At 38.1% G+C, this 26,302-nt stretch overlaps 2 protein-coding genes and 1 non-coding gene across 3 annotated transcripts; 2 read left to right on the forward strand and 1 right to left on the reverse strand.

Annotated features, from left to right (window-relative positions):
* Positions 1–508: 508 nt before the first annotated feature.
* Positions 509–9,153, forward strand: LOC149016173 (Tetratricopeptide repeat (TPR)-like superfamily protein). Its single transcript, XM_089157293.1, has 4 exons — positions 509–1,123; positions 1,381–1,533; positions 1,623–1,828; positions 8,378–9,153. Exons 1-4 carry the CDS (start codon positions 614–616, stop codon positions 8,583–8,585), a joined length of 1,077 nt encoding a protein of 358 aa, XP_089013419.1. The 5' UTR covers positions 509–613; the 3' UTR covers positions 8,586–9,153.
* A 223-nt stretch (positions 9,154–9,376) lies between these two features.
* LOC149016174 (uncharacterized) lies at positions 9,377–15,747 on the reverse strand. Its single transcript, XM_089157292.1, has 2 exons — positions 10,655–15,747; positions 9,377–10,542 (listed from the first exon to the last, which is right to left on the reverse strand). The coding sequence occupies exon 1, from the start codon at positions 15,546–15,548 to the stop codon at positions 14,181–14,183; it is 1,368 nt and encodes a 455-aa protein (XP_089013418.1). The 5' UTR covers positions 15,549–15,747; the 3' UTR covers positions 9,377–10,542; positions 10,655–14,180.
* Positions 15,748–17,036: 1,289 nt separating this feature from the next.
* TRNAS-GCU (transfer RNA serine (anticodon GCU)) lies at positions 17,037–17,118 on the forward strand. The gene has a single exon. It is a non-coding gene; the product is annotated as a tRNA-Ser (tRNA).
* The last annotated feature ends 9,184 nt before the right edge of the window (positions 17,119–26,302 follow it).

The raw sequence follows: 26,302 nt of genomic DNA on the forward strand, positions 1-26,302 counted from the left end.
CCTACCAATAAAAAAAAAAAAAAAAAAAAAACCCCTCTTTCTGAAATGCTAATAATGGATTATAAAAAAGGACGCGTTAAGTTTAATAATAAACCTAAAAAAAAAAAAAAAGAGATGTGTTACGATAGCATCAGATTCTAGAAAAATATTTGGAATGTCTGAGCTTTTCCCCGTCCATCATGGGGATGTTTATAAATTTTTTCAACAAAATGCGAGGATAAATATGAAAATGTGATTGAATTGGAGCCGGTACCGACACGGATATCACTGCCGATAAACGACAAACAGTTGATTTCATAGTTGCGTGTCAAATATCGTTTCCCCAAAACTTTGAATGCCTTCTTCTTCAACACAATGTGTTTATGTGTCAAGGTTGTTCGGATTGGCGAAACGAGTGCGGAAATTCCAGACTTCAACAAAAACGCAAGGGCATTTTGGTCTTTTGACCTCCATGATGAGAAATATCCCGCTAACCATTCCTTTCGGCGGGAGACGATGATCACACATACAGAAAGACGTGTACGCCAGCGTCGTAGGAACTCCTCTACTTCTGCTTCTTTTTTCTCTTTTCTGCTCTAGAGGGAACAGATTTGGAAGTCGAAGCAGAGCAGAAATGGCTGTAGTGTTAGGCAACTTGGCGGTTTTGGTATCCACTAGTTCACCGTGGACTGGAATTTCGGATCGGAAAGCTTGGCCGGTGATCTTGGATATGGTTATGAACTTGCGTAAGAGGGAGAAGGAATCGAACTCGCTTTTGCACAACATCAATGGTGCTAGCGTCTCTACTTCTATTGCAGCTGCGAAGATCTTCGATTCTGATGGAGAAGCCAAAAACTTTTGGATTGGAGATCGACACAGAGCTAATTCTAAAGCTAATACTTTTGATTTTGATGCATATTCGAGTGACGATGACGCCAGTAGCAATGGGAATGGAGATGAGGATAACGAGTTCGATTGGGAGAAAAGGATGCTGAAGAGAGTGAAGGAGTTGGAAGAGATGAAAGAACTTGAGAAGAAAGCGGAAGAGCTGCAGAGTCGAATGCCCGGCGGCGATGGTGATGATGAAGGCAAAGAAGAGACGGAAGAAGAGAAGAGGATGAGAGTGAAAAGAGCTCTCGAGAAGGTTAGTTTTAACAGTTAAGCTTGTGCTTACGTCATACTTTTCTATATCATGTTTTTCGTACTTCATTCTTCTGCTTATTTCTAGCTAGAATTATCCTAAGACGGGCTTGGTTTCCTTATGAATCCTTTTTCTTAGCCAGTTGAGTTAATTGAATTAGTCCTTAGTTTTAAATTACCCTCTCTTTTGATAATTTCAGTTACCGTCAATATGTTCTGGAATAATTGCTAAAGCCCTAATTGGATTTTGAATGACAATAGGTGGCGAAGGAGCAGGCGGAGAGGAGAGCGACTGCCAATTTAATGTTTGAGTTGGGTCAAAAGGCTTACGGGAGGGGCATGTATGGTCGGGCTATTGAGTTCTTAGAGGGTGCCCTCACAATCATTCCTAGGCCTACTCTGTTTGGTGGAGAGGTCAGTTCTGGTGTAGAACAAATCAGGACATGTTGGAATTTTTCTTTTTGAAATTCCATTTAATAATCAGTGTTCAATTGTTATATCAGATACAAATATGGCTCGCTATGGCTTACGAGGCCAGAAACCGCCACGCAGATTGTATTGCTCTCTATATACAGCTGGAGAAGCAACATCCTTGTGTGAGTATCCGACGCCAAGCTGCTGAGCTCCGCTACATCTTGCAGGCACCCAAGCTCAAGATATCTGCGGAAGAGATGGTCACCATACCATTGATTGGTTCTAGTTATGACAGGTTAGTTGAGATTTATTTGGTACAGTTCATTTGTTCAGTTGTTTGGGTGAGTAATACATGGCTATTTGATCATTGTTGCTCACACAGCTCCTTGACCACCTATAGATGTACTAAAGAAAACTTATGTAAGGAAAGGAGATAAGGAAGAAACATGAATAGATACTTCTTAAGTATTTTGAGATTTCATGGATCAACCATGAGCGGCACTTTGGGATTTGGGTATTTCTAATTCATAAAATCTGCAGCAATTCTAGGTACTATGTTAAGTTATTTCTAAAAGGCTGGAAGAAATTTCAGCTTTGCATATTAAGAAAATCTGGCTTCTGAAACCAGGATAATTTTGGGGGATGCGTTTCAGGAAGTTTTAGTGCTTTATTAGATAGGAATCTGTATTGGCTCATTATATGGATGGGAGAGGTACAATGTGATTCAGTCACCAAGGTTTACTGGAAATTTTCAAGAAAGAAGACGAAATTTGAAGCATCATGACATCCTGTCCATTGTTAAGTTCTTGGCTTGATGAATCTGAGCAGTTCCAAATGGTGTTGGACTGCAGAGATCAAAATTGGATTCATAGGAAATTCTCTTTTAGATGTTCCTTCTCCGGCTTTGGAAAATTTTATCCTATTTCCTATTTCCTATTTCATGCTGTTGGATGTACCCATATTTTTTACAGAGCAGGTTTTCTGTTGGTATGGCTTCCCTGCTAAAACACTAAGATGCATCCAATCATCAGTTAATTGACCATTTTCTTTTGCAGCATTCTTTAATAAAAAGGAGATGTGGCTAGACTCCTTTCCTATATCTTAATATGTTGGGGCTTTTCCATGAGAAGATCCTTGATCTGATTGTGATTGGTGTCTTACATTTGCAGGAAAACATCGTTAACAAGTTTCCTTTCCAAATTGAACTTTTTGGAAAGGAAATTATGGTAGAAAATTTAGGAGAGTTTAAGACTTTGGTTTTAGGCTTATCTACCAAGCAAGCATTATCTGTTTGTTCAAATCTTTGAAGGTCTGAAGTTGTCGGTTATGGGAACTACCATTCCGCTGTTCTTCTGGTGTTGGAGAAACTATGAAAATATTGTCAGTGTTGTTAGCTAAAAAATCAGAAAGTTATGCTTTATTCATGCCCCTAACGTGGTATTTTTAGTTTATAATCTGTAGGAAAAACAACTCTGAGAAGGAGAGGGAAATTCAAGTCTAAGAAGGAAAGAAAAACAGAAACAAATCAGAGTAGGACTTTAGTGCTAGTGCCCGAGAGAGGGAATTTCTCCCATTGACGACAGTCAGCTTTGCTTTTGCTCACTGCCCATATCTGCAAAGTAGGGGGATATATACAAATTGTTTTAGCTGATGGGAATGGACAGCAAGGCTCTTTAGGCTAATATATTTGTTACGGTTGCAACAAGGCCTGAGTGAGCCGGGCTTTTTCAAACCCAATCCCAACCCTAAATGCTTATAGGTAAGCCCATTCCTCCCCTGACCCTGATTCAAACCCTAAAATTCTTGTCCTTGACCCTAAGCCCTAACGTGCCTCCCTGTTCCACCCTGATTGTCTCTGATCGGGCCAGGACGAAGCAGATTGACCCTGTCCTTGGTCCTAAACTAGCAACTCTAATATAAGAATTATCTTAGCTAAGTCAAAAATGAGATGCCACAAATCGAACAATGGCACTTCCAAAATCCAAACTCTTATTAATTTGTAAATAAAAATTAAAGAAGAAAACAAACATCCAAAATATTATTATTAAATTTGATATGATAATATTTATTAGGTGTACAATAGAAAAATAGAACTTCCATAATCTTACCTTTTGTTAAATCTAAGTCATTTGATTTAAAGAAAAAAAATAAATCCCCGCTGGGAGACTCACCCACCAGTCAAAAGTGTGTGACGCTGGTCGAACCATCGGTTTATAAATCGGGGTTGGCAAAAAAAAAAAAAAAAAAAAAGAAGAAGCAGCATAACTTCCATGCTTTTTTATATCCTTGATAAATTTGCTATCAGTAATATCTCAATTATATGAACAATACCAAATAATAATAATAATAATAATAATAATAATAATAATAATAATAATAATAATAATAATAATAATAATAATAATAATAATAATAATAATAATCCAACTTGCTGTTAAATTTGTATTATCTGATATATAAAAAAATAAAGAAGCTAGAATTTCTAAAATGCTATTAAATGTCGTACCAAAAGTAAAAAATATCTCAGAAAAATGAGAATAAAATGCATAAAAATAGAAGACAACTCAAACTCCATATTGTTTTATTTTCTTTTTCATAAAACAATTTTAAATCCATATTGTTGCTTTGACCACAAAAATCAGGGCCAAAATCAAGGTTGTGATCAAGGCCAAAATTTGGGTCATGATTACGGCCAAAATCAGGGATGGATAGGGACGGCTGGAAGGGACAAGCACTAATCCCAAATTTTCCCTTTGGCCCTAACCGACCCTCAAGGCCAAAATGTTGAGCCCAAGCCCTATTCCGGCTCAAGGTGGGACAAGGCGGGTCAAGGCCACTAGGGCCAAACTTGCATCCCTAATATGTAAGAGGTTACCATTTTGTATATACATATTTTCTCTACCTCTCTTGTTCCTCTATCTAATCCTTTGGCCTATTTAACTGTTTTTGGTTAGCCATAGGTTGGTATAGTTACCATTTTGTTCTTTGTAGGTTTAATCCTTGGCTGTTTTCAGTGTAATTATTTGCTTTTTCTTTTGGTCAGTTTTGTTCTCGTGCATATACATGTCCATGCATGCGTTTATTGAGGCTTGGCTATCTTTGTTAACCCACTAATAAACCATTGACAACATCCTTGAGTCATTCTAAGTCATGTGTGGATGCATGGTTACATGTCAGAGAATGTAATTGTGTGCATGCACCAGCTATCATTTGTATGGTTTTAATTTTTTGAACCTCTGTTTGACGACCTTTTAGTTTCATGAGTCGGTTGCTAGTCTCGTCTGAAATATTTACTAGTCGGTCGCTGTTGTTGGATGCATCATTCCTACTATGTTGTGCAATGGAGGATATTTCTTGGAAAGTTTAGTGTCATTTTACTGGCATGCAGGCATGTGATCATAGCCATGTTTGTGTGCTGCTATTATCGGATGTATTATTGGATGCTTCATCCTTGATATGGGGTGCAATAAATGATACTTCTTGAAAATTTAAATGTAATTCTACCAACTCAGCAGCGTGTGATAATATTATCCATGCGTGCTTGTGTATGTCCTTTGGAATTTATTTCAACTTTGAATGCAACATCATAGATACTTTCTTTGCTCCTCTCTTCAGAAGGTAGATGTAGGCAAAGATGCCTCCACGATCCGCATTTGATTTGCTTATTGACATTTTTATCAAAAGCCATTGTTAGCATTTTTCCCTGATCCAGACACACCTTTGGGTTCTCTGGGGATTGGTTTGGGTTTTTTAAATCCTTCTCTGGCACTCTGAACATACAGTAAGAATGAAATTATGATCAAAATCTTAGTTTCAGTTTTTATTAGAAGGCAATATAGATGAACTCACAGACCAGACTGGGGATCACATGGATTAAATGAGGAAAAGAAGACAGGTCACAAGTAGTAGTTGCTATTCAGGCACTGTACAGCGGTACTCCAGTTCTTTAGTTATTAGTCAGATTGTTTAGCAAAAAAAAAAAAAAAAAAAAAAAAAGAAGTTATTAGCCAGATTCTTTATTTTAGTTTCAGTATGCTTTCATAGAGTTCTCTTCAATTACTGAGTCAAAAGTGTTGGACCTTATTGGTCCAAGAAACTGTAAGCAGTATCGAGTTGAGTTTTTCATTCAATACTTCTGTGGTTTGCTGTTTAACTCTAGAAAATGGTGGGTTTTGCATGGGATTGTAAGATTATTGTTTTTGCCTATTGGAATGTGTCACTGAACTCCATTATTGAAGGGTATTTGTCTCTTAGGGGACAAAGTATCCAGATCTATACAAGGGGTCTACGTGGAAATCAAAGGCAGCTCTGTCAATAGTTTATTGACAATTCAGAAGCCATAATTTGACATTTCTTCTCTATTTGTTTAATGGTGCATTCTGGTACATGGAATCATTTAAGCCTTTCTCTAGGTGGTTGCTTTGGATAATACAATTTTATTGTATCTTTATTATGTACGGATTGATTTGTTGATATTTTGATGATTGTCATAACTGTTAATGCTGAATTCAGAACCTAATGGCAGTGGTTATATAAGGAAAATTCATTAACTTATATGAATTAGACATAGGAGTTGGATTTATCGGATCTCAACACTTTTAGGTCCCAGCTTTTTGGGCTCTGCTAGAAAGCAATACCTGACCTGTTTAGCCATCCATTCAATCGGGACATTATCTGCGTCTTGTTGTGCCTATTCATATTCATTTTAATCCTTCTAATGTCATCTAATTTGTTTATGCAAAAAGCAGATTTTGTTATATTAATATTAGGGTTGATCTTTTTGTTCTCCACTCTCTGCTTTGCTCTTCTATTGATTATTTGGATAATGTCTATGGTTTGTGCTGAGATCTGTCAATTAGCTGTTCTTTTCTGACTATTCCTGCTGATTTTTGTGTATGATATTACCCTATGAAATCCCCATTAGCGTGAATGGGTTGCTTCTGATTGTGGCAGTTGGTTATCTTCCTAATTCAGTTATGTCATGTTCCTGCTAGTTTTCATGTTGCATCTTATCCTCTCCCCACAGATTCTGATTTTGCTTGGTTGCCATATATCAGTTGCTAGAGATATACATACGTGATCAGGCATCTAAGCCTTACCACACTAGTATGAGCTTTCTTCTAACTTCTGTTTTGCCTCATAATGAATTGGTCATCAGCTAGGAAGTACCTACCAAGACTCCATTGCCGACCAGCTTTCCCAATACATATCTGTTGGAGATTGGCTTAGGGTCCGGGTTCTAGTGACAACCCATACCTTCAAAGACTATTCGTTTAGCTTTTTTATTTTTTATTATTTTTGGGTTGAGAGCATTGAAGTCTCCATATTTTCATTTTTTCCCTCTTTACTCGTTGCAGATCAGAAATAGTTATTTGACTCACTTTACTCTCTCTGGTTGTCCATTGGATCTTTCACTTTGAATCTCCTATGATCGTTACCGTTATGGTGGACGGACATATGTTAAAGAGGTTATCATTATGGTCTCTCATGATCATCTCAGTCTCTAGTGGTGATTGATCCAGTTTACTTGGGCATTGTTTGTTTGCAGAAGTGGGGTGGGAAAAAGGGGTGCAAAAAATAAACATGTGGGACCCATATGTAGTGGGATTGGGGAATGGAATAGGAAATGAAAGGATTTTATAAAAAAAATTCAAATGTGGATCCCACTTTTGTTATTTCCCTCATTTTTCCACAAAGTCCCACCTATTTAGTGAGACTTTGATGGGAAAAGTAGCTTACCACATCGGCAGACAAGCTTCCTCAATTTAAGGAATCTAGTCTGCCCACTTTCCCACTCCATTGAACCAAACAAGCCACACTTCAAGATTTCATAAACTTTTTCAAACCTTTTTCCACCCCCTTTTTTCCCACCCACTTCAGATTCAGCAAACATCATGATGAACCAAGTTGAATATATTTCTTATAACATGAGGATCTTCTTTCTAATCGTGTTTCTTTATGGTGATAATTTATGCTCTTGTTGTTGGTTTACATTCTGTCATAACAAAGAATGTGATATAGGCAATAGTGTTTCCCAAAGAAATGAAATAGGATGGATTAAGTGAGATGTCCAGTGCAGATATTTTGGGACCAGTTATAATGTATGTTGCAGATTGTTGGGCAGGTAGAAGCATCTTATATATAAACTTAGTGTCAAGGAGATCGGGATGTTGAAATGGATAGCAAAACTAGGAGGATAACATAGAGTATGGTCATATTAGAGCTGATTTCAGTGTAGCCTCAGTCAATGAAACAAAGTCCTTTTGGGTAGCATGGCTATCAAGCTTGTTCAATGGAGGCCTACTATGGAGGAGTGATTTGATTTAGATTGAAGGAGCTAGAACAGCAAGGCGCAAACCTAATGATCTTAGGAAAGTGAGGGAAGTCATGCATATCTTAGGCATCGTATCAAGTAGTATGCATTGAATAGATCTTAAGGGAGTGCAGGATCCACATAGCCAACCATTTAGTTGGGAAAAGGCTAAGCTGTTCATTCTGTCTGATTAAAATTTTCAATAAGTATTAATAACATTCAGCCTCAAGCTATGCTTCTAGACTCGGTATTCGTAGTAGTAGATAGTCATGCCAAAGCCCCTACTACAAACAGCTAAAACAATGAAAGATGGTATCTCCAACTTCAAATCTAGGTTTTCAGGTGGTGCACTCTGTTGGGACTGTTCAAATCTCTTCAATACTGGATCAGAACTGGATAATTGTACTTGTGAGAATACTGGAAAGGTGACTAAATGGAGGTTTATTTGGCTTTACTATAGGATTAGTTCTTTGTGGTCTTGTCTCAAAGTGATGACTGAGTTAACTTGAGTGTGCTGGCCGGATTTTGCAGCTATGCAGGGACATGGAGTGACAAATACAAGGATAGGAATCAAAGGAGCAGTGAGGTAACAACCAATCAGCTTCCTTCTTCTAGGGACTATCTAGCAGACTTCTTGGTATGGAGACCACCTGTAGGGTTGGAGAAGAACCAAGCTTTTTGGATTGCTGTAACCTTTTGGTTGGGCTTGGTTGGAGTTGCACTCTTTATCCAAAGATGAAATGCCTCTTGCTTACCGGCTCTGGCTTGGCTCACTATGGTACCGTGCTCATTTGGATACGAAAAGTTATGAGTGGCTAAAATGGGTACACATTTCAAATTTCATTGACATACAAATGCATGTAAGAGCACATGGATATCAGCAATCAGCAGTGAGAGCTTCCTAATACAATGCTTGCAACCGTGTAAATTGAAAATTCTGTCATTACTTCATAACCTTCTGTTGTATACGTGTTTAAAATTATGTATATAAATGTAGTTATTTGTGTGGATCATTGTGTTCCACTTTATGAACTAATTATCATGCTTCTTGTACTGTAAGTTTGTAATCTAGCCTTATTATTCACAAATTTAAGCATCCAAATGGTGGCAGAGAACTTATTTGTGTTTGGAAGCCATACCATATCTCCCCAGGCGTCTGAGTGGCGAGCAGTGCCTAATTGGTTGAAAATAGAACAAATGGGTGCCTCTTGTTCATGTACATCAAAGAAAGCCCTCAATTCCACCTGAGACAAACAAAGAGACTGTATTTCAATTAATCCTTGGCACAGTTGGTCAACAGATGAGTTAGGAGTTGCAAAATATATACCAGCAATATCACAATATAGGGGTAGAGTTACTACCTTGATTGCGTCAATGATTGGGTTTTGAGGCGACAAGGAGCTTTGACAATGTTTCCATGGAAGCTCTATTGCATTTATTTTCTTGTTTTCCTGCAACATTTCTTCTCCTCAAGATGATGTACGCACTGCTTCTCCTCAAATGTTCCTTCGGTGGTAATCGTGAGCGTTGATTGGCAGTATTTGTGAGGAGTGAGGTGGTATGGTTTTGAAAATAAAAAGTTCAAACATTACCATATTTGAGGGTAATATGGTCATATTAAAATTATTTAACAGTCCTAAGTAACGGGGTTAACAATGGAAGGGGCATAGGTTTTTTATTTTAGAGGGGGTGCGCCTTGTTTTCCATGAAAATGGAAAGGGCTCATGTAAAAAGCTCTTGAAAATGAAGTTCAAACGTTACCATATTTAAGGGTAATATGATCAATATTAAAATTATTTAACAGTCCTATGTAACGGGATTAACGTGGAGGAGATATTTGGAAGGTTTTGATTTTAGAGAGGATGCGATTTGTTTTCCATGAAAATGGACGGGCTCATGTAAAAAATTCTTATTAAGAAGAACAAACCACGACCCGGCAAGCCAAGTCCACTAACCCACGCAAACCTCCTTTTTAAGGGTATCAGGTTGGGGATTGGCATTCTTATCCATTGGCAACCCACGAAAAAAAATAATAAGGCAACCGAAAAGTGATCATCAGGTGAAAAAAAGGCACAGGAAACACGAAAACAAATAGAGAAGTACATCCACGTTGGAAAAAATCGATGAAACACAATACAAGGCAAGTGCACCTATGCAAAAAGCTTAATAAGGGTTCTTCCGAAAGCTAAAACACAAACATATACGACACACATGTAATTGAAATTCCAAGCTAAAAAAGGCTTACAAGGGAACCTGGCATTGAATAGAATATAAAGACTATTTGAAGGTACTCCACGCATAAAATTCTATTCAAATCATCTGCACTTGACCATCAAGCTTCTTCCAACCAAAACAATATCCACTACAGTTGACCTGGCAGCGGCAGCTCCTCCCCATAACAATGCATGCAAGAACTCTCCGAATCATGCCAATTCATCATACAGGCGGCCATCTGCCCATCACCCAAGTGATTATTATCTCTGCATCTTCTAACCTTCCAAGGCTATGGCAATACCACCTATACCATCTTATATTTGTAAGAATGTTCCATGCCATTGATATCTCATGAAGTGCCAGCTCAAGATGAAGCTAACCCATTCAACCCTGCTCATGGTTTTAGTGCAGTATCAAAATGTATACCATTGATACGAAAACCGATATGATAGCGAATTAGTCATCGCCAGACAGTTTTGCCCCTAATATCAGTTAAAAAAAATAGATATTTAAAATTTATTACCCATTATCCATGCTATACACCTGATAAAATAACAGCCCCATAATCAAAATCAGATGATATGTTACTCATACCTGGAACCATGACCCTGCTGTCAACAAGCACTGCCCGACACTGTGACAATCTCTAAAGTCAAGTCACTTTGCTTCCTGACTGACCATGTAACTGAAGCTGTTGCGGCTGTCAACTATTACAATGTACAAGCTGCCTTTTGTCCATAATTTCCATGCAACTACTTTCTCGTCCTTCAACTCTGAAGACTGATGCTTAGCTGACCCAGCAGTATGTGCTCACTGCTCAACTGACTAGCCGCGGCTAACGTGGCAACCACAGTTTCTAAAAGTTGTTCACTCCTGCACAACAGATTGTACAATAGTGGACCTCTAAATTCTACCGGAAAACAAAGGACCTCCACTAATCTTGAAAGAATCAATGCAGAAAGCATGACAATCCAAGATTATGAAGTGACATGAATGAATAGAAAAAGGGACAATAGGAGGTGAAAGAGAATAGAAAGCTTTTGGGGAAAATCAATCCTGACTAATGCAAGAGAAAAATGAAATTCAAAATATAAAGCGACAGAGGAGAAGGTAGGTGCAATAGAATGTATCAAACTATCAATGACAATAAGATCCTTGACATGTGCAGGATCCTTTTTGGTGAAGTGGCAATATAATCATGAGTGGATCATGATGGGGTCAAAGGCTTCTGGTATGCTAGATCCAAACGGGAGGCAGTGGAATTGAGCTGTACTGTCCTATACGACACAGATAATGGCCTATTGGCAAGAACATCATCAAAGAGTTGAATGTCCCTTAAACATGAGCAGATGAACTCAAAACAAAAAAGAGCTACAACTTCTTGATTTCTTGAATTAAAGCGGAAAGCATAGCCGCCCCGCGGGGGGGTGTTGGGAAGGCATGCACAACTCCAAGTTAATATATCTGATCAACCTAACACTTTACCATGATGTCACCAAAACTTCTCCTATTTCATGCCGTGCGGCTAACCCAACATCTAGCTAACATGTAGGATCACTGTTTATATAATATATCCGTCTTTGTGTAGGGTGTACATGCAAGTTGACGACGACGCTCTGGTAATTCAAGGTAGAATCCAAAACTGATGATCAGAAGTTAGTCTATATGCTAACCATTGGCACTAAGTTCTGTTTTATAATTTCATCATTCTCCAAAGTAACTGAAAACAGCTAACATGGCTTCCCTTCACCACAATCTTTAGGACCTCTTTGATCAGCTGATATGGCTTCTCTTCACCACTGTATCTAAGACTCTTTTGATGCCTTCCATTCAGTTGTGCTTTGTCGAATGGAATATAAACATAGAGCACAATAGACAAACACAAAGAAAATGCCCATTGGCTAGGGAGTTCAGACATATAAACTGAAAAAGCTTCCTTCTAATAAGCATATGCCAAAGAAGCAACAGCAAAGCAACTTATGAAGCTGAGGCATAAAGAGGCAAAGAAACTAACCAAGTCCTCCTCCATGGCTGCAATTAGTTCAATAATCTACAAGTTAAAGAAAATTAACTAAGTAAAATGTTCAAGAACTAAGCTAATACTAATCCATCGCAAGAACTGGGTAGATGATAACTTCTCGAAGAAAAATATCGAAACTACAAATAGATCAAGACTTCACCAGTTCCTTTAGACCAGTTGAACACATCTCTGAACCTCGTTTTCCAGCTGTTTAGGCATAAAAAACAGGAGTCATCTTCACAGGAAGGGAGAGTATACATGAAGACAAGTCAACCCAATGGTTTTAAACAGCATATGGATACATTGCAACAAACTGCTCTAAGAGACAACCAGTGGAGCAGAAAATCTGGCTGCAGATAGTCGCATCAACCACTACAACAAGCTTACAAACGACAGCCAGGAATCATCCCAAACTACGCATCACCACTATTAACTTTTCCACCATCATCTACAACATTAAATAGCTATTCCGCCTAATCATCTTTTATTTGAAAGAATGTTCCATGCCACAAATATCTCATGAAGTGCCGGCTCAAGATGAAGGTAACCCATTCAACCCTGCTCATGGTTTTAGTGCAGTATCAAAATGTATACCATTGATACGAAAACCGATATGATAGTGAATTAGTCATCACCAGACAGTTTTGCCCTTAATATCCCTTAAAAAATAGATATTTGAAATTTATTACCCATTATCCATGCTGTACAACTGATAAAATATCAGCCCATATCAATATCAGATGATATGCTACTCATACCTGGAACCATGACCCTGCTGTCAACAAGCACTGCCCGACACTGTCACAATCTCTAAAAGTCAAGACACTTTGCTTCCTGACAGCCATGTAACTGAAGCTGTTGTGGCTGTCAACTATTACAATTTACAAGCTGCCTTCGTCCATAATTTCCATGCAACTACTTTCTCGTCCTTCAACTCTGAAGAGAGCTGCATACCAAAAAAATCTGAAGGCTGTTCAGATTACCAGAATCTACTGTCCAGCTCTCAAAGTCATGTGTCATGCCTCAGCCATCCCAGCAGTGCTTGCTGCTCAACTGACTAGCCAGCTAACATGGCAACCACAGTTTCTAGAAGTCGCACAGTCGTGCTTAACAGATTGAACAATACTGGACCTCCTCTAATTTCTACAGGGAAAAAACAGGACCTCCACTAATCTTGAAAGAATCAATGCAGAAAGCGTGACAATCCAAGATTATGAAGTGACATGAAATGAATAGAAAAAAGGACAGTAGGAGGTGAAAGAGAATCCAAGTCGACGACAACGCTCAGGTAATTCAAGGTAGAATCCAAACCTGATAATCAGAAGTTAGTCTACATGCTAACCATTGGCACTAAGATCAGCCTTCTAATTTACACCATACTCCAAAAGTAACTAAAAACAGCTGACATGGCTTCCCTTCACCACAATCTTTAGGACCTCTTTGATCAGCTGATATGGCTTCTCTTCACCACTGTATCTAAGACTCCTCTGATGTCTGCCATTCAGTTGTGCTTTGTCCAATGGAAATATAAACACATGGCACAACAGACAAACACAAAGAAAATACCCATTGGCTAAGGAGTTCAGAGATATAAACTGAAAAAGCTTCCTTTTAATTAGCATATGCCAAAGAAGCAACAGCAAAGCAACTTATGAAGCTGAGGCATAATGAGGCAAGTAAATAACCAAGCCCTCTTCCATGGCTGCAATTAGTTCAATAATCCCACTTTAAGAAAATCAACTGAGTAAAATGTTCAAGAACTAAGCTAACACTAATCCATTGCAAGAACTGGGTAGATGATAACTTCTCAAAGAAAAATATAGAAACTACACATGGATCAAGACTTCACCAGTTCATTTGGACCAGTTGAGCCCATCTCTGAACCTGGTTTTCCAGTTGTTTCAGCATAAAATACAGGAGTCATCTTCACAGGAAGGAAGAGTATACATGAAGACAAGTCAACCCAACGGTTTTAGACAGCATATGGATACATTGGAACAAACTGCTCTAAGACAACCAGTGGAGCAGAAAATCTGGTTGCAGATTGTCACATCAACCACTACAACAAGCTTACAAACAACAGCCAGGAATCATCCCAAACTACGCATCACCACTGTTAACTTTTCCACCATCATCTACAACATTAAATATTGGCAAACTCCCCAGCAAATCATCAAGTCCCTCAAAGAAGCCAATCCCTGAAGCAACACCTTCATCCCCACTCCCTGCATCTGTTCCTTCCCCAGGTTCAGAATCCTCAACTTCCCCAGGTTCAGAATCCTCAACCTCAGTCCCCACTTCCCCATTCAAATCAAGTACAAACGACCCTTTCTTATACTGAGGGCCTCTCCCCTTCTGTTTCAGGGTTCTCTTTGCAACTGTCTTCTTCCTAGTTTGCAGCTTCGCAGTTGCAACCATCGGCACCTCTGTCATTCCATTCACATCTACTGGTACCATAGGTTTCTTATTTGACAATGGCCTCCCAGCCTGATGAGGAAAATTCCCTTTTTCCTTTTTTTGATCACGATCTACCTCTAAATTCTTTTCTGCTGTAGCATTTCGAATACCTCTAGCTTGAGATTGAGGTGAAAACATGGAAGAGAAAGGCATCCAATTAGGAAACCCAGCATTTTTGTCTACAGAGCCCCGATTCCCTCCAGGCTTAGGATGGGGTGGACACACCGAAGGTGAAGATGTCCAATTAGAAAAGCTAGGAAATTTACGATTACCAACACCAGATTGAGACTGTGAGAAGGCCAGAGGGAAGAAACCCCAACAATAGTAAAACTCCTCGTTCTCGGTCACAACCGGGGGAGACCTAACCATGACAGCATGAAAAGCCCTCTTACATTTCTCACACCTGAGACAACATTCCTCATAAATCCTAGGGTATTCATAGAGATTATAGCAGTACGGACAAGTCGTCCAGAAAGTTGACATCAACGATGGAACCCTGTTGCTAGCCGAATTAAAAATTGGCTCTTTCTGAGCCTTTCTCTTCTTGCCTCGAGTACCAGGCCTTATTGGTTCTTGTAGATTGTGGTCTGAAACGAGTTTAGAGAGATTAAGCTCGTTATCGTAGAGGTTTTTTTTGGAGGGATTAGACAAAACAGCCCAAGCATCGACGATGAGTTTGAAGGCATCATCAGCAGCGAAGGACTTGTTTTTATCTGGATGTAAGAGAAAAGCCAATCTCTTGTACTTTTTCTTTATGAGTTCCAAATCGTTAGATTGACAACCTATTTGCAGAATCGCGTACCAGTCCAAATGATTGTTGATCCGTTTCTCGGCTGCAAGAAGAACGTCAATGATGGAGAGGATCTGTTCAACTCCGTCAAGGAAAGGATCGGCTTCTTGAGCTTTAACTGCAAATGTCTTGCTTCCAATTAGATCTCGAGCATTGAGAAGCTTATCTGCTATTTGTAAACATCGTTGAGCTTCTGATCTTCCGCTACTTTCACCTTCCATGCTTTTTTCTGCTCTACTTTCTGTTACCCTCAAGAGCAAACTAGAGAGCGATGTCTGTGTTAGGTCATGGATGTCATTGTAAAGAGAGGAACAGAAGAAGGAATAAGTTTTCTTTTTTTAATGAGATAGAAAGTTCTTCAAAACTGTAAAAATTGTCGAACATCATTTGCAAGTCGAGAGTTTCTGTTGCTGATCTACGGGTAATGTGTTACTGTAAATATCTCGGATAATTTGGTTCCGTACAAAAAATTGAAGTGCATGGTTGTCGCAAAACACTAGTTTGGGTGTAAAAGCACCGGATTTGGATCCAATAGCCGTAATACCATATCTTCATTCTATTATATTCAATCGGATTCGGATAATATCCTATTGATTTTCGAACGGATCCTGTCGGCTAAGTTTGAAATTTAAGAATTTGGCAACTTTTTTAGTATAAAATCTAGAAAACTAGTTATGTATCATGGGTAAAAAATTTATAAAAAATAAATAAATAAATTTAAATAAATAACTAATCGGACGGATAATAATTAGTAAGAAATAGGTATACCATATCCGCATCCTATTAGTAATCGAACGGATTCGGATACCCCTAAACGGATGCGGATGCGAATTCAGAAGCAGATTTCGGTTAACCATTTACACCCTTATTTAAAAGGGCAAGAAGCATTGGCACCAAATGTAATGGCCATGAATAAACTAGCTCTGGAAGGAGTTGTCACATCACACAAATTTTGGAATTCGAATTGAGGATTGTGCTCCCTTCATACTCCACAACTGCATGTTTATGACAAAGATCTATAGTGAAAAAAGATCCACCTATAAGCGTTAATAAAATAGACCATAATTTATCAAAAATAAAATAAAATAAATCATAAATGCTTAAAAATAGATTTTTCTCCTAAATATATGGTGGAAAAGTACAAGGGACACAATCAGATCTTGACTCATGAATTTGCAACCCTTAAATATTAGGGTTTAGGTATGTTTTGTATTTTACAAGTCAATATAATTAAAGTTTGACTATATTTATAATTGAAACAGATTATGGGAAATTACTTGTAATGGTAGATTTGTAAATTAGGGTTTCAACCCTTTTTTTTCTTTTTTGGTAAAGCAAATTCATTCAAGAAAACCCCATTAACAAGCTGAGAGACACATAGAAGACACCCAAGGAGTGGAGAGATGCCAAGTTATAGAACACGAGATTGATGTGGCTCTCTTGGCAAACGAGTCAGAACTGACATTTATACCCTTGAGAATACAAGCAAAAGAAATAGAAACAAAATAGGAACTCAACTAGAGAATATCCTGTATAAGGGGTCTGAACTCCAATGCCACGTTCACTACCTGGTTTTGGAACATTGAGATAACCACGCTGTGGTCCTACCTCAAAATGATACTTGCACAGTCCTCATGTAACGCATAGAGAAGACTAAGCCGAATGGCCAAGGCGATTATGACATAAGCATATTGGTAAACATAGCCAGCGTCGCTTTGGCCGAGTGGTTAAGGCGTGTGCCTGCTAAGTACATGGGGTTTCCCCGCGAGAGTTCGAATCTCTCAGGCGACGTAATATCATTTTTTTGCCAAAGGTGGTATGTTAAAGTGGTGCCAAAGGTGGTATGTTAAAGTGGTTAAAGACCCAACTTCCCTAGGGGAGGTCTTGGGTTCGCACTCATTCAGCGGCATCCCCCCCCGGAGGAAGTGACCCAACTTCCCTAGGGGAGGTCTTGGGTTCGCACTCATTCAGCGGCATCCCCCCCCCCGAGGAAGTAAATCGTTGTGCGCGCAAGCTGGTCCGAATGAACCTCAGTTCAAAAAAAAAAAAAAAAAAGCCAGTTCATAAATGAAAATTTATTAGGCTCATTTCTGACAAATCCCTCTGGATGAAGAACACATATCTATCAGTGACATCCGAAGGTTGAGGTAAGATTTAGAATATATATATATATATATATATATATATATATATATATATATATATATATATATATATATATATATATATATATATATATATATATATATATAAATAAAAGTGTTTTAATTTAATCTGAACATTTGAATGTGATTAATAGACATATCTTCTTCATCCAGAGGAAAATGGATAGTATAAAATTATGTTCATAAATAGCCACTAGTACTCGGCCCACATGGTCCCTCATTAAGAAGCCCAATCCTCCCTTGTAATCCTTGCCTTTTAATGATGTATCTGCGTTTACTTTGCAAGTCTTTGGGCTGGAGGAGCCCACCTGCTTATTGGGCCTTGAACTAGCTAGTGGTTTGAGAGAACGTTATTGGAGGATTGTACACATAAATTTATTAGGTCAATTTCTTTGTTAGAAATGGACTATCCATTTCGTTATAGATATGTGCCATATGTTCTAACATCACATCAAATGGTTGAAAATTATTTATAAGTCACATCAAATGAATGATTAATGTGACTTATAAATGGATTTCAGCTATTTGATGTGATTTTGGGACACATGGAACACATCTACAAACTAGTCAGAAATGGACCTGATATACGTCCAACTGTAGACCCATATAGTTCAAGTGGACATATGATTGGGCCATTGAACAAACCTCAATTGGGCTCCAATGCCTGTTGTTAAAGAGTCGATCATTGCAGGCCTTCTATATGAACCAACACATCTAGCAACACAGACCCGCACGTGCTGTAGCCTGATCATTCCCTCTAAAGAAGGCAAACAAAAGGTAGCATTTTGTAATGTGTGAGAATTGTGAGTTTTTTAAGAAATAGTGAAATCTCATTCTCTTTTTTGATGTAAGCAATCTTGGCAAACCACGTTAAATTTCTCACGATTGTAATTGTGTTTTGCTTTTATTCTTTGGGACCCTTGATAGATTTCCAAATGTCAAAACTTCCAAACTGCCGCCCATAGTTGATCCGACCTTTTAAAAGTGATACACAAAAACCATCGTGTGTAATAATACAAAGGACCATCCAGTACAAATCCGGATTAGCGACTCCGATAGGGAGCACAAAGTGCTCCCCAGACACCTCCCTGCTCAACACGTGTTTCTGACAAAAAAAAAAAAAAGAAGAGCAAATTGTACTAGCACCCCAAAATGGAGGCTTTAAAGCACTGACACCCCATTTTATGTTTAAAAAACACAAACACCCCATTTATTAAACACACTAGTCCATTCTGTTAGTAGAACCATTAACCCACAATTTTTTTTTTAATTCCAAAAATGCCCTTACCAACACTTAAAACCCTAAACCCCAATTTGTTCTCTCTCCTCTGCTTCACCGTCTCCAGCTTCCTCCGGCGACTTCATGATGATGCATCCAACACCACAATAGTGACTCAAGAAACAAGCTCGAATTTTGATTGCAAAGTTGATCTTCCAATCTTCTCTCATTTCATCTGAATATTGATTCAATTCTGTGATTAGTCATTTTGATTTCCGATGTGAACAAGTATGAACGATTCAAAGGAGGTGTTCGCAGTAGTGTGAACTGGAAAATACTGTATATGAAATACAGAAATTAAAAGGGATCGAACGAGTTCTGTATATTTTATCACCATATGTTTGTAATCCTTAGATGTCATCAGACCAGTCGCTGAGCTCTGTTTCAGAGAACAATCCATCAACCAGATTATCAATCAAGGAATCGATGAACTTGTTGCAGCCAACATTGAAGATCCGACCTACTCTCTTCCGAGCGCTAAAGAACCAAGAAAAAACAGCCGCAGAAACCACAACGCTCAAACACACCCCTGCTGCTTCTTCAATTCTCACTTCTCAGCCATCTGTGGTGGACTGGGCCACAACATTATGATTCTTAAGTATTCTTTCTATTTCTTTAGGACAACATCAAAATTGTGGATGAGTTGATACCAAATCAAATTAGTTCAACAAGATTAAGGTGAGTGATGACATTTGTTGATGCAAAGGAATGAGCTGTTTTAGTAGTAAAGATTGTGATTTTCTTTTTCAGGGAATGCATATCAAGAGGATTGTCTTTGAAATATCTGACAGCTGATGAAGTGATTGACTACATCAGGCAAGAGCATTTATACTTGAACTCCAGCGACACTTGATCCTTAACGAAATCGATTTTTTGGCCATCTTCCAAGGATGATTGATTCTGTTGATTTGAAGAATTGTGATGGTTTAAATGAAACAAATGTGATTGGATTCCATCAGCATCATCCTTGTTTATTGTAAAGAAGTTAGCAGTCAAAGCTTTATGTGATTGTGAAATCAAAATACCTCATGCCCTAATTGCTTTGGACCGAACATACAAGGGTAATTTGAAACAACAGAGGAGACAAGCACATGATAACGGAGTTCGGCATAGCCTACTCTCCGGGATTCGAGTATGAATCCAATCCACTATAGATATGGGAGATTACAGATTTAGAAGAAGAATAGTAAGGAATATAAAACCTGATATACACAACCTCTGATCTTCAAAAGATCATCGAATGCTCGCCTTACTCTTGCGATCAGAAGCCCTCTCTTTTCATCTCCAACAACCAACTAGAACCAGAGATACAGGTGACCGAAGACGAACGCCATGAAAACCTCAAGAAGCTTCAAGAACCCGTAGCAGAGAAGTAAACCAGAAATCAGAAAAAATGAATTGCTAACTCGTGCGAGCCAACCCCAGCCCCTAATATAATAAGGCCTGAACCATAAGAACCAAAACCGGTTCGGTTCATCACTAAACATATACAAGATTACCAAATTACCCCAACATTCTCCCCCTTAATCTGTATTCCCCAAAGAACTAACTATAGTGAATTGGATGCGACCGTCATCATCCACGTATACCTGCACACACAAGACAAAAGAAAAACATAGTACAAAACAAATAAAAAATATGCAAAATACCTAGACACACTAACCATGCAACACTAATGACTCCATGCAGATATACCATGCAACAGACTGCACCATGTAGAGAAAACCCTAAACATAACTCATAACTCATAACTCACTCATACAACAATGAAGAGCACACATGCACACACCAGGCATATATCCCAAAAACTGAGATAAACAGAATAAGAGTTATAAAAATTTGGGCAGCATCTCCCCTAAAACTGCAACAAATGCAAAACCTGATAAACAAACAAATAACCACAAGACACACACCACAATCTAAAACAAGTAATATACAACTCAAAACTTACAGAACATATGTACTAAAAAGCAACATCACCAATTCCCAACAAATCAAGACAATGTAAAAATTTAGAAAGAGGCAATGACTTAGTACCACAGTCTGCAGGATTATGCTCAGTACTTACCTTTTCAACTAAAAGTGAACCATCAGTTATTTTATCCCTGAGAAAGAAGTATTTAATGTCTATATGTTTAGTTCTATCATGATAAACATGATTCTTACATAAGAAGATAGCACTCTGGTTATTAATAAAGACAACAGGTTTAATCTTCAAAATACCAAGTTCACATAACAAACCATTCAACCATATACTTTCTTTAACACATTCGGGATGCAAGCAACAAGCTCAGCCTCTGTAGTGGACAGAGCAACTATAGGCTGTTGTTGCACCTTCCAACTGATGCAATTACCAGATAACAGAAAGAAATAAGAAGATAATGATTTCCTGTTATCTACATTACTAGCATAATCTGAGTCAGTATATCCTTCAAGAATAAGATCACCAGGTGTGGACTTGAACACTAAACCTTTATGTACAGTACCTTTCAAATACCTTAAAAGCCACTTAAGAGCAAGCCAATGTTCTTTACCAGGGTTAGACATAAACCTACTCAATACACTAACAGCATGAGCAATATCAGGTCTAGTACATATCATAAGATACATAAGAGAACCTAAAAGACTAGAATAAGGGATCTTTGACATTTCACCTTTTTCAAAGTTATTCTTAGGACAATGATCATTTGAGAGTTTAAAATGTGAAGCTAAAGGAACATTTACATGTTTACAATCAAGCATGTTAAACTTCTCAAGCACTTTCAATAAATATAACCTCTGACCAATGAACATAGTATCCTCTCCCTTATCCCTATGAATCTCAATCCCTAAAATTTTCTTGGCTGTCCCAAGTTCCTTCATCTCAAATTCAGATTTCAGCTTGTTCTTAACATCTTGAATAAGACTAGAATCAACACAAGCAATCAATATATCATCAACATAAAGTATAAGATATAACACAACAGAATCTGAAATGAGAAAATATAGGCAACTGTCATAAACACTTTTCTTAAACCCTACACTCAACACAAATGAATCAAAACGTTTATTCCATTGCCTAGGAGCCTGTTTAAGTCCATAGAGAGATTTCTTCAACAAGCAAGCTTGTGATTCATCTCCAGCTGCCGAGATGCCTAAAGGTAGTTGCATATATATCCTTTCTTCTAAATTGCCATGAAGAAAGGCAGTTTTCACGTCCAATTGCTCTATTGTCATTTTGTTCTGAGCAACAAGGGACAACAACAACCTTATAGTCTTATACTTGGCAACCGGAGAGAAAATTTCATCATAATCCACCCCTTCTCTTTGAACAAAACCTTTTGCAACAAGTCTGGCCTTATATCTTTTGGAATTATCAATTCCATCATCTTTGATTTTTAATATCCACTTACAAGGTAATAACCTTTGATCCTTGGGCTTCTGAACTAATTCCCAAACCTGGTTCTTATTTAATGAATCTAATTCATCATTAATGGCTTGAACCCATAAATCTTTATCTTTGGAACCCAAAGCTTCTTCATAGGAACTAGGTTCTTCTAACCCAATATCAGAGACAGAAATATCAGTCTCATGTGCAAAGTTGGCTACAAACCTTCTAGGTGGCCTAATCATTCTCCTAACTCTATCCCTGGCCAATTGGTAACTGCTCAGATCAGGAACTTCTTCCACCTCACCAGTGGAAGACTTAGGAGAGGGCAATGGCCCACTCTCAATCTCAGAAACTACAACCTCAGACTCTTTATTACCAGAGCTAGGTTGTGGGGAAGTCAAGGGTACTTTTGGTATACTAGAATCAAGAGTCTGAGCAGGACTTAAGAAAACATCAGCCTGCCCTAAATCAAATTGAGTGAAGTCTGTCATTCTTTGATCAAGTGGATTCAAGTTGGTATTGTAAATGGAAAGACAAGGGAACACACTCTCCCTAAAGAGAACATCCCTACCAATAAAGGTCTTAACACCAGGCACAGTCCTATCCCATAGCTTATATCCTTTCACCCCCTCAGGATAACCTAGAAAGATGCTCTTTTTACTCTTGGGTTCTAATTTTCCAATACTCTGATGAGCAAAGGATTCACACCCAAATACCCTGAGGTAACTAAGACTGGGAGGTTTACCCCACCACATTTCCTCAGGGGTTTTAAACCCTAAGGTAACAGAGGGACTCCTATTGATTAGGTGAATAGCTGTTGTAACAACTTCACCCCAGAAACCCTTAGGTACCCCTGAACTGATGAGCATACATCTAGTCTTGTTTAAAATTGTCCTATTCATTCTTTCAGCAATACCATTTTGCTGAGGGGTGTATTTAACAGTCCTATGCCTTTGAATCCCTTTATCATTACAAAATCCATTAAACATTTCATTAACAAATTCTAATCCATTGTCAGTCCTTAATGTTTTGACTTTCCTTTCACTCAAGTTTTCTACCAAAGCAACCCAATACTTGAACTTTTCAAAAGTTTCATCCTTGGTCTTCAATAAGAAGATCCACACTTTCCTAGAGTAGTCATCAACAAGGGATAAGAAATAAGAGTTTCTACCATAAGACAAGACCAAGCAGGTCCCCACAAATCAGCATGTACATATTCTAATATATCCCCAGATAAGTGAGACCCAGCTCCAAAGCTTAACCGGTGCTGCTTACCTAAGACACATGACTCACAAAACTCTAAGTTATCAATGACATCCTTGCCAAACAGGCCTTGTTTACTTAGAGCTTGCATTCCTTTATTGTTTATGTGTCCTAGCCTAGCATGCCACACACTAGTGATATTTGACTCACTTGACAGACAACAAGTATTGGAGATATTATTAAGGAATGTACTACCATCAAAAACATACAAACCAGACTGAGAAATGCCCTTTAAACATACATGAGATCCCTTAGATACAGAAAGACTACCCCCAGAGATACAAGTTACAAACCCAGCACTGTCAAGGCTACTAATTGAAATCAAGTTTCTCTTTAAGTCAGGTATGTATCTAACATCATGTAAGGTAAAAACAGATTTATTGTGATTTAACAATTCAACAGAATCAATACCAACTACATCACATAAATCATCATTACCCATCATAACTTTGGCATTATTCAACTCAGACAAGTGTGTAAACCAGTGTAAGTGTGGACACATGTGATATGTACAACCTGAATCTAAAATCCATCCTTCTTGCCTACTAACCTCAGAAATGGTAAGCACCTCACTGATGTCTTCATAGACATTGGCTTGACCATTCTTGGGTCCAGGCATATCAGAATGGGTATTCTCCAATTCCTTCATTTTTCTCTTATATGCAAAACAGTTTTTCTTAAAATGTCCTACTTTCTTGCAAAAGAAGCATCTCTTGAGGTTTGTATCAGACTTGTTGTTCCCATTATTATTCTTATTGTTAGACTCATGGCTTTCAATTACTTTTCCCTTTCCTTTTGGTCTCCCTTGTTTGTAAGAGCCCTTGCCCTTTACAAATAGGTTTTCCCCACTGCCCTTAGTCTTACCAGAAGCCAATAGTTCAGACTCCCTATTCTTTAAGGCATCAATCAATTGTTCTAGGGAAATGTTTTGACATGCATATTTGATTGAGTTCTTCACAACAAGGTAATCATTATGTAATGAATTCAATAGGATAATAGACAAGTCCTGATTTTCCAATTTAGTCTTTTCTCCTGTATTGGCTAAGTCTTGAATCAGCTTCTTAAATATATCTAGGTTCTTGTCAAGGGTAGTTGTAGGGTCCATCTTAAACCCATACAACCTCTCCTTCAAATAAATTTTGTTACCTAGATTCTTTTTCTGGTATATCTGCTCAAGCTTGTTCCAAACTTTTATAGGAGTGTTGTCTTCATCATCAAGACACCTGATGACCCCATCTGTGATGTTCCAGAGCATGCAACCAATTGCATTCTCCATCACTTCAGTCCTCAAGACTGGATCAATACTCTCAAAGAAAGCATCTGGGTCATATATTGATCTTAGGAGCTTCTGCTGAGCCATTAAGGCTTGAACCTTCCTCTTCCAAATCCCAAAGTCCCCAGTGCCATCGAACTTCTCAATATCTACCCTGGAACCCCCCATAGGAGTATCCAAACTTAGGTAACTAGGGTCCCTCCCTAGTCCTACAGCTCTACTAGAGCCTGTGGTTATAATACTAACCACACTGGGAGGTGTATCCTCCCCTGGTAGACTGAAACCCTTTCTTGGCTCCACTTTGAACCCGGTACAAGACACTAATCAGTATATAAGAATCCAATTCACAATACTGATTAATCAATTCTGAAAAATAAAAGATTATTCTAACAAAGTGTTAAATAATCAATATTAATTAATCAAAAAAAAAAACATAATCTCAGTTTATACAAGTTACAGCAGCCTAATAATCAGATGTTAACACCACAGATCAATACATACCAAGTATTAGATCAATACTAACACAGAAAGTTAGACAGCATATAGTATAAATGAGAGATGCAGAATTGAATGAGATTAATTAAAGAACTAATCATATCAGAATTATCTACCTATACTCAGATTGTCACCCAACAGGTTATAATCAGCTTAACAGAGCATACCACAGTTATATGACATAATTTAACAGAGATTTTATAGGACCGAATCATAGTCATAACACATACATATCATATGAGATGAAAATCAATTTCATACGATTAACACTTATGACAGAAATTGAATGGAAACTATAAAAATAGAATTATCATTCATATAACAGAGATATTAGCAGCGAAAGAAAATAAAGAATTTAAGAAATAACCTGAGACAACCTTAACCGTATAGGCAATCTTCAAATTTAGGATTTAATTGCTTTAACAATACCTAAACGAAGCAGGGAACATGACTGAGATGGCTCTGATGCCAATCTGTGATCGTGAAATCAAAATACCTCATGCCCTAATTGCTTTGGACCGAACATACAAGGGTAATTTGAAACAACAGAGGAGACAAGCACATGATAACGGAGTTCGGCATAGCCTACTCTCCGGGATTCGAGTATGAATCCAATCCACTATAGATATGGGAGATTACAGATTTAGAAGAAGAATAGCAAGGAATATAAAACCTGATATACACAACCTCTGATCTTCAAAAGATCATCGAATGCTCGCCTTACACTTGCGATCAAAAGCCCTCTCTTTTCATCTCCAACAACCAACTAGAACCAGAGATACAGGTGACCGAAGACGAACGCCATGAAAACCTCAAGAAGCTTCAAGAACCCGTAGCAGAGAAGTAAACCAGAAATCAGAAAAAATGAATTGCTAACTTGTGCGAGCCAACCCCAGCCCCTAATATAATAAGGCCTGAACCATAAGAACCAAAACCGGTTCGGTTCATCACTAAACATATACAAGATTACCAGATTACCCCAACACTTTATCAATTAAACTAAAAATTTTTTTTGTGAAAAATTTTTTTTTGTTACCTCCCCCCCACTTTTTTTTTATAAAAAAAAATTTTTTGAAAAAAAATTTTTTCTTTTTTTTTTTTTCTTTCCCCCCCCCCTCCCCCGCTTCTTC

This window comes from Hakea prostrata, chromosome 5, assembly GCF_041222555.1.
Source record: "Hakea prostrata isolate BN-2017 chromosome 5, UWA_Hpros_2, whole genome shotgun sequence".
In the NCBI taxonomy this organism is placed as follows: Eukaryota; Viridiplantae; Streptophyta; class Magnoliopsida; order Proteales; family Proteaceae; genus Hakea; species Hakea prostrata.

Excerpts from the sequence above, each read along its gene's own strand:
- LOC149016174 (XM_089157292.1), bottom strand. The coding sequence starts at position 15,548 with ATGGAAGGTGAAAGTAGCGGAAGATCAGAAGCTCAACGATGTTTACAA.
- LOC149016173 (XM_089157293.1), top strand. The coding sequence starts at position 614 with ATGGCTGTAGTGTTAGGCAACTTGGCGGTTTTGGTATCCACTAGTTCA. Across the intron at positions 1,534-1,622 it reads CTACTCTGTTTGGTGGAGAG|ATACAAATATGGCTCGCTAT; the intron begins GTCAGTTCTGGT and ends TTGTTATATCAG. Across the intron at positions 1,829-8,377 it reads ATTGGTTCTAGTTATGACAG|CTATGCAGGGACATGGAGTG; the intron begins GTTAGTTGAGAT and ends CGGATTTTGCAG.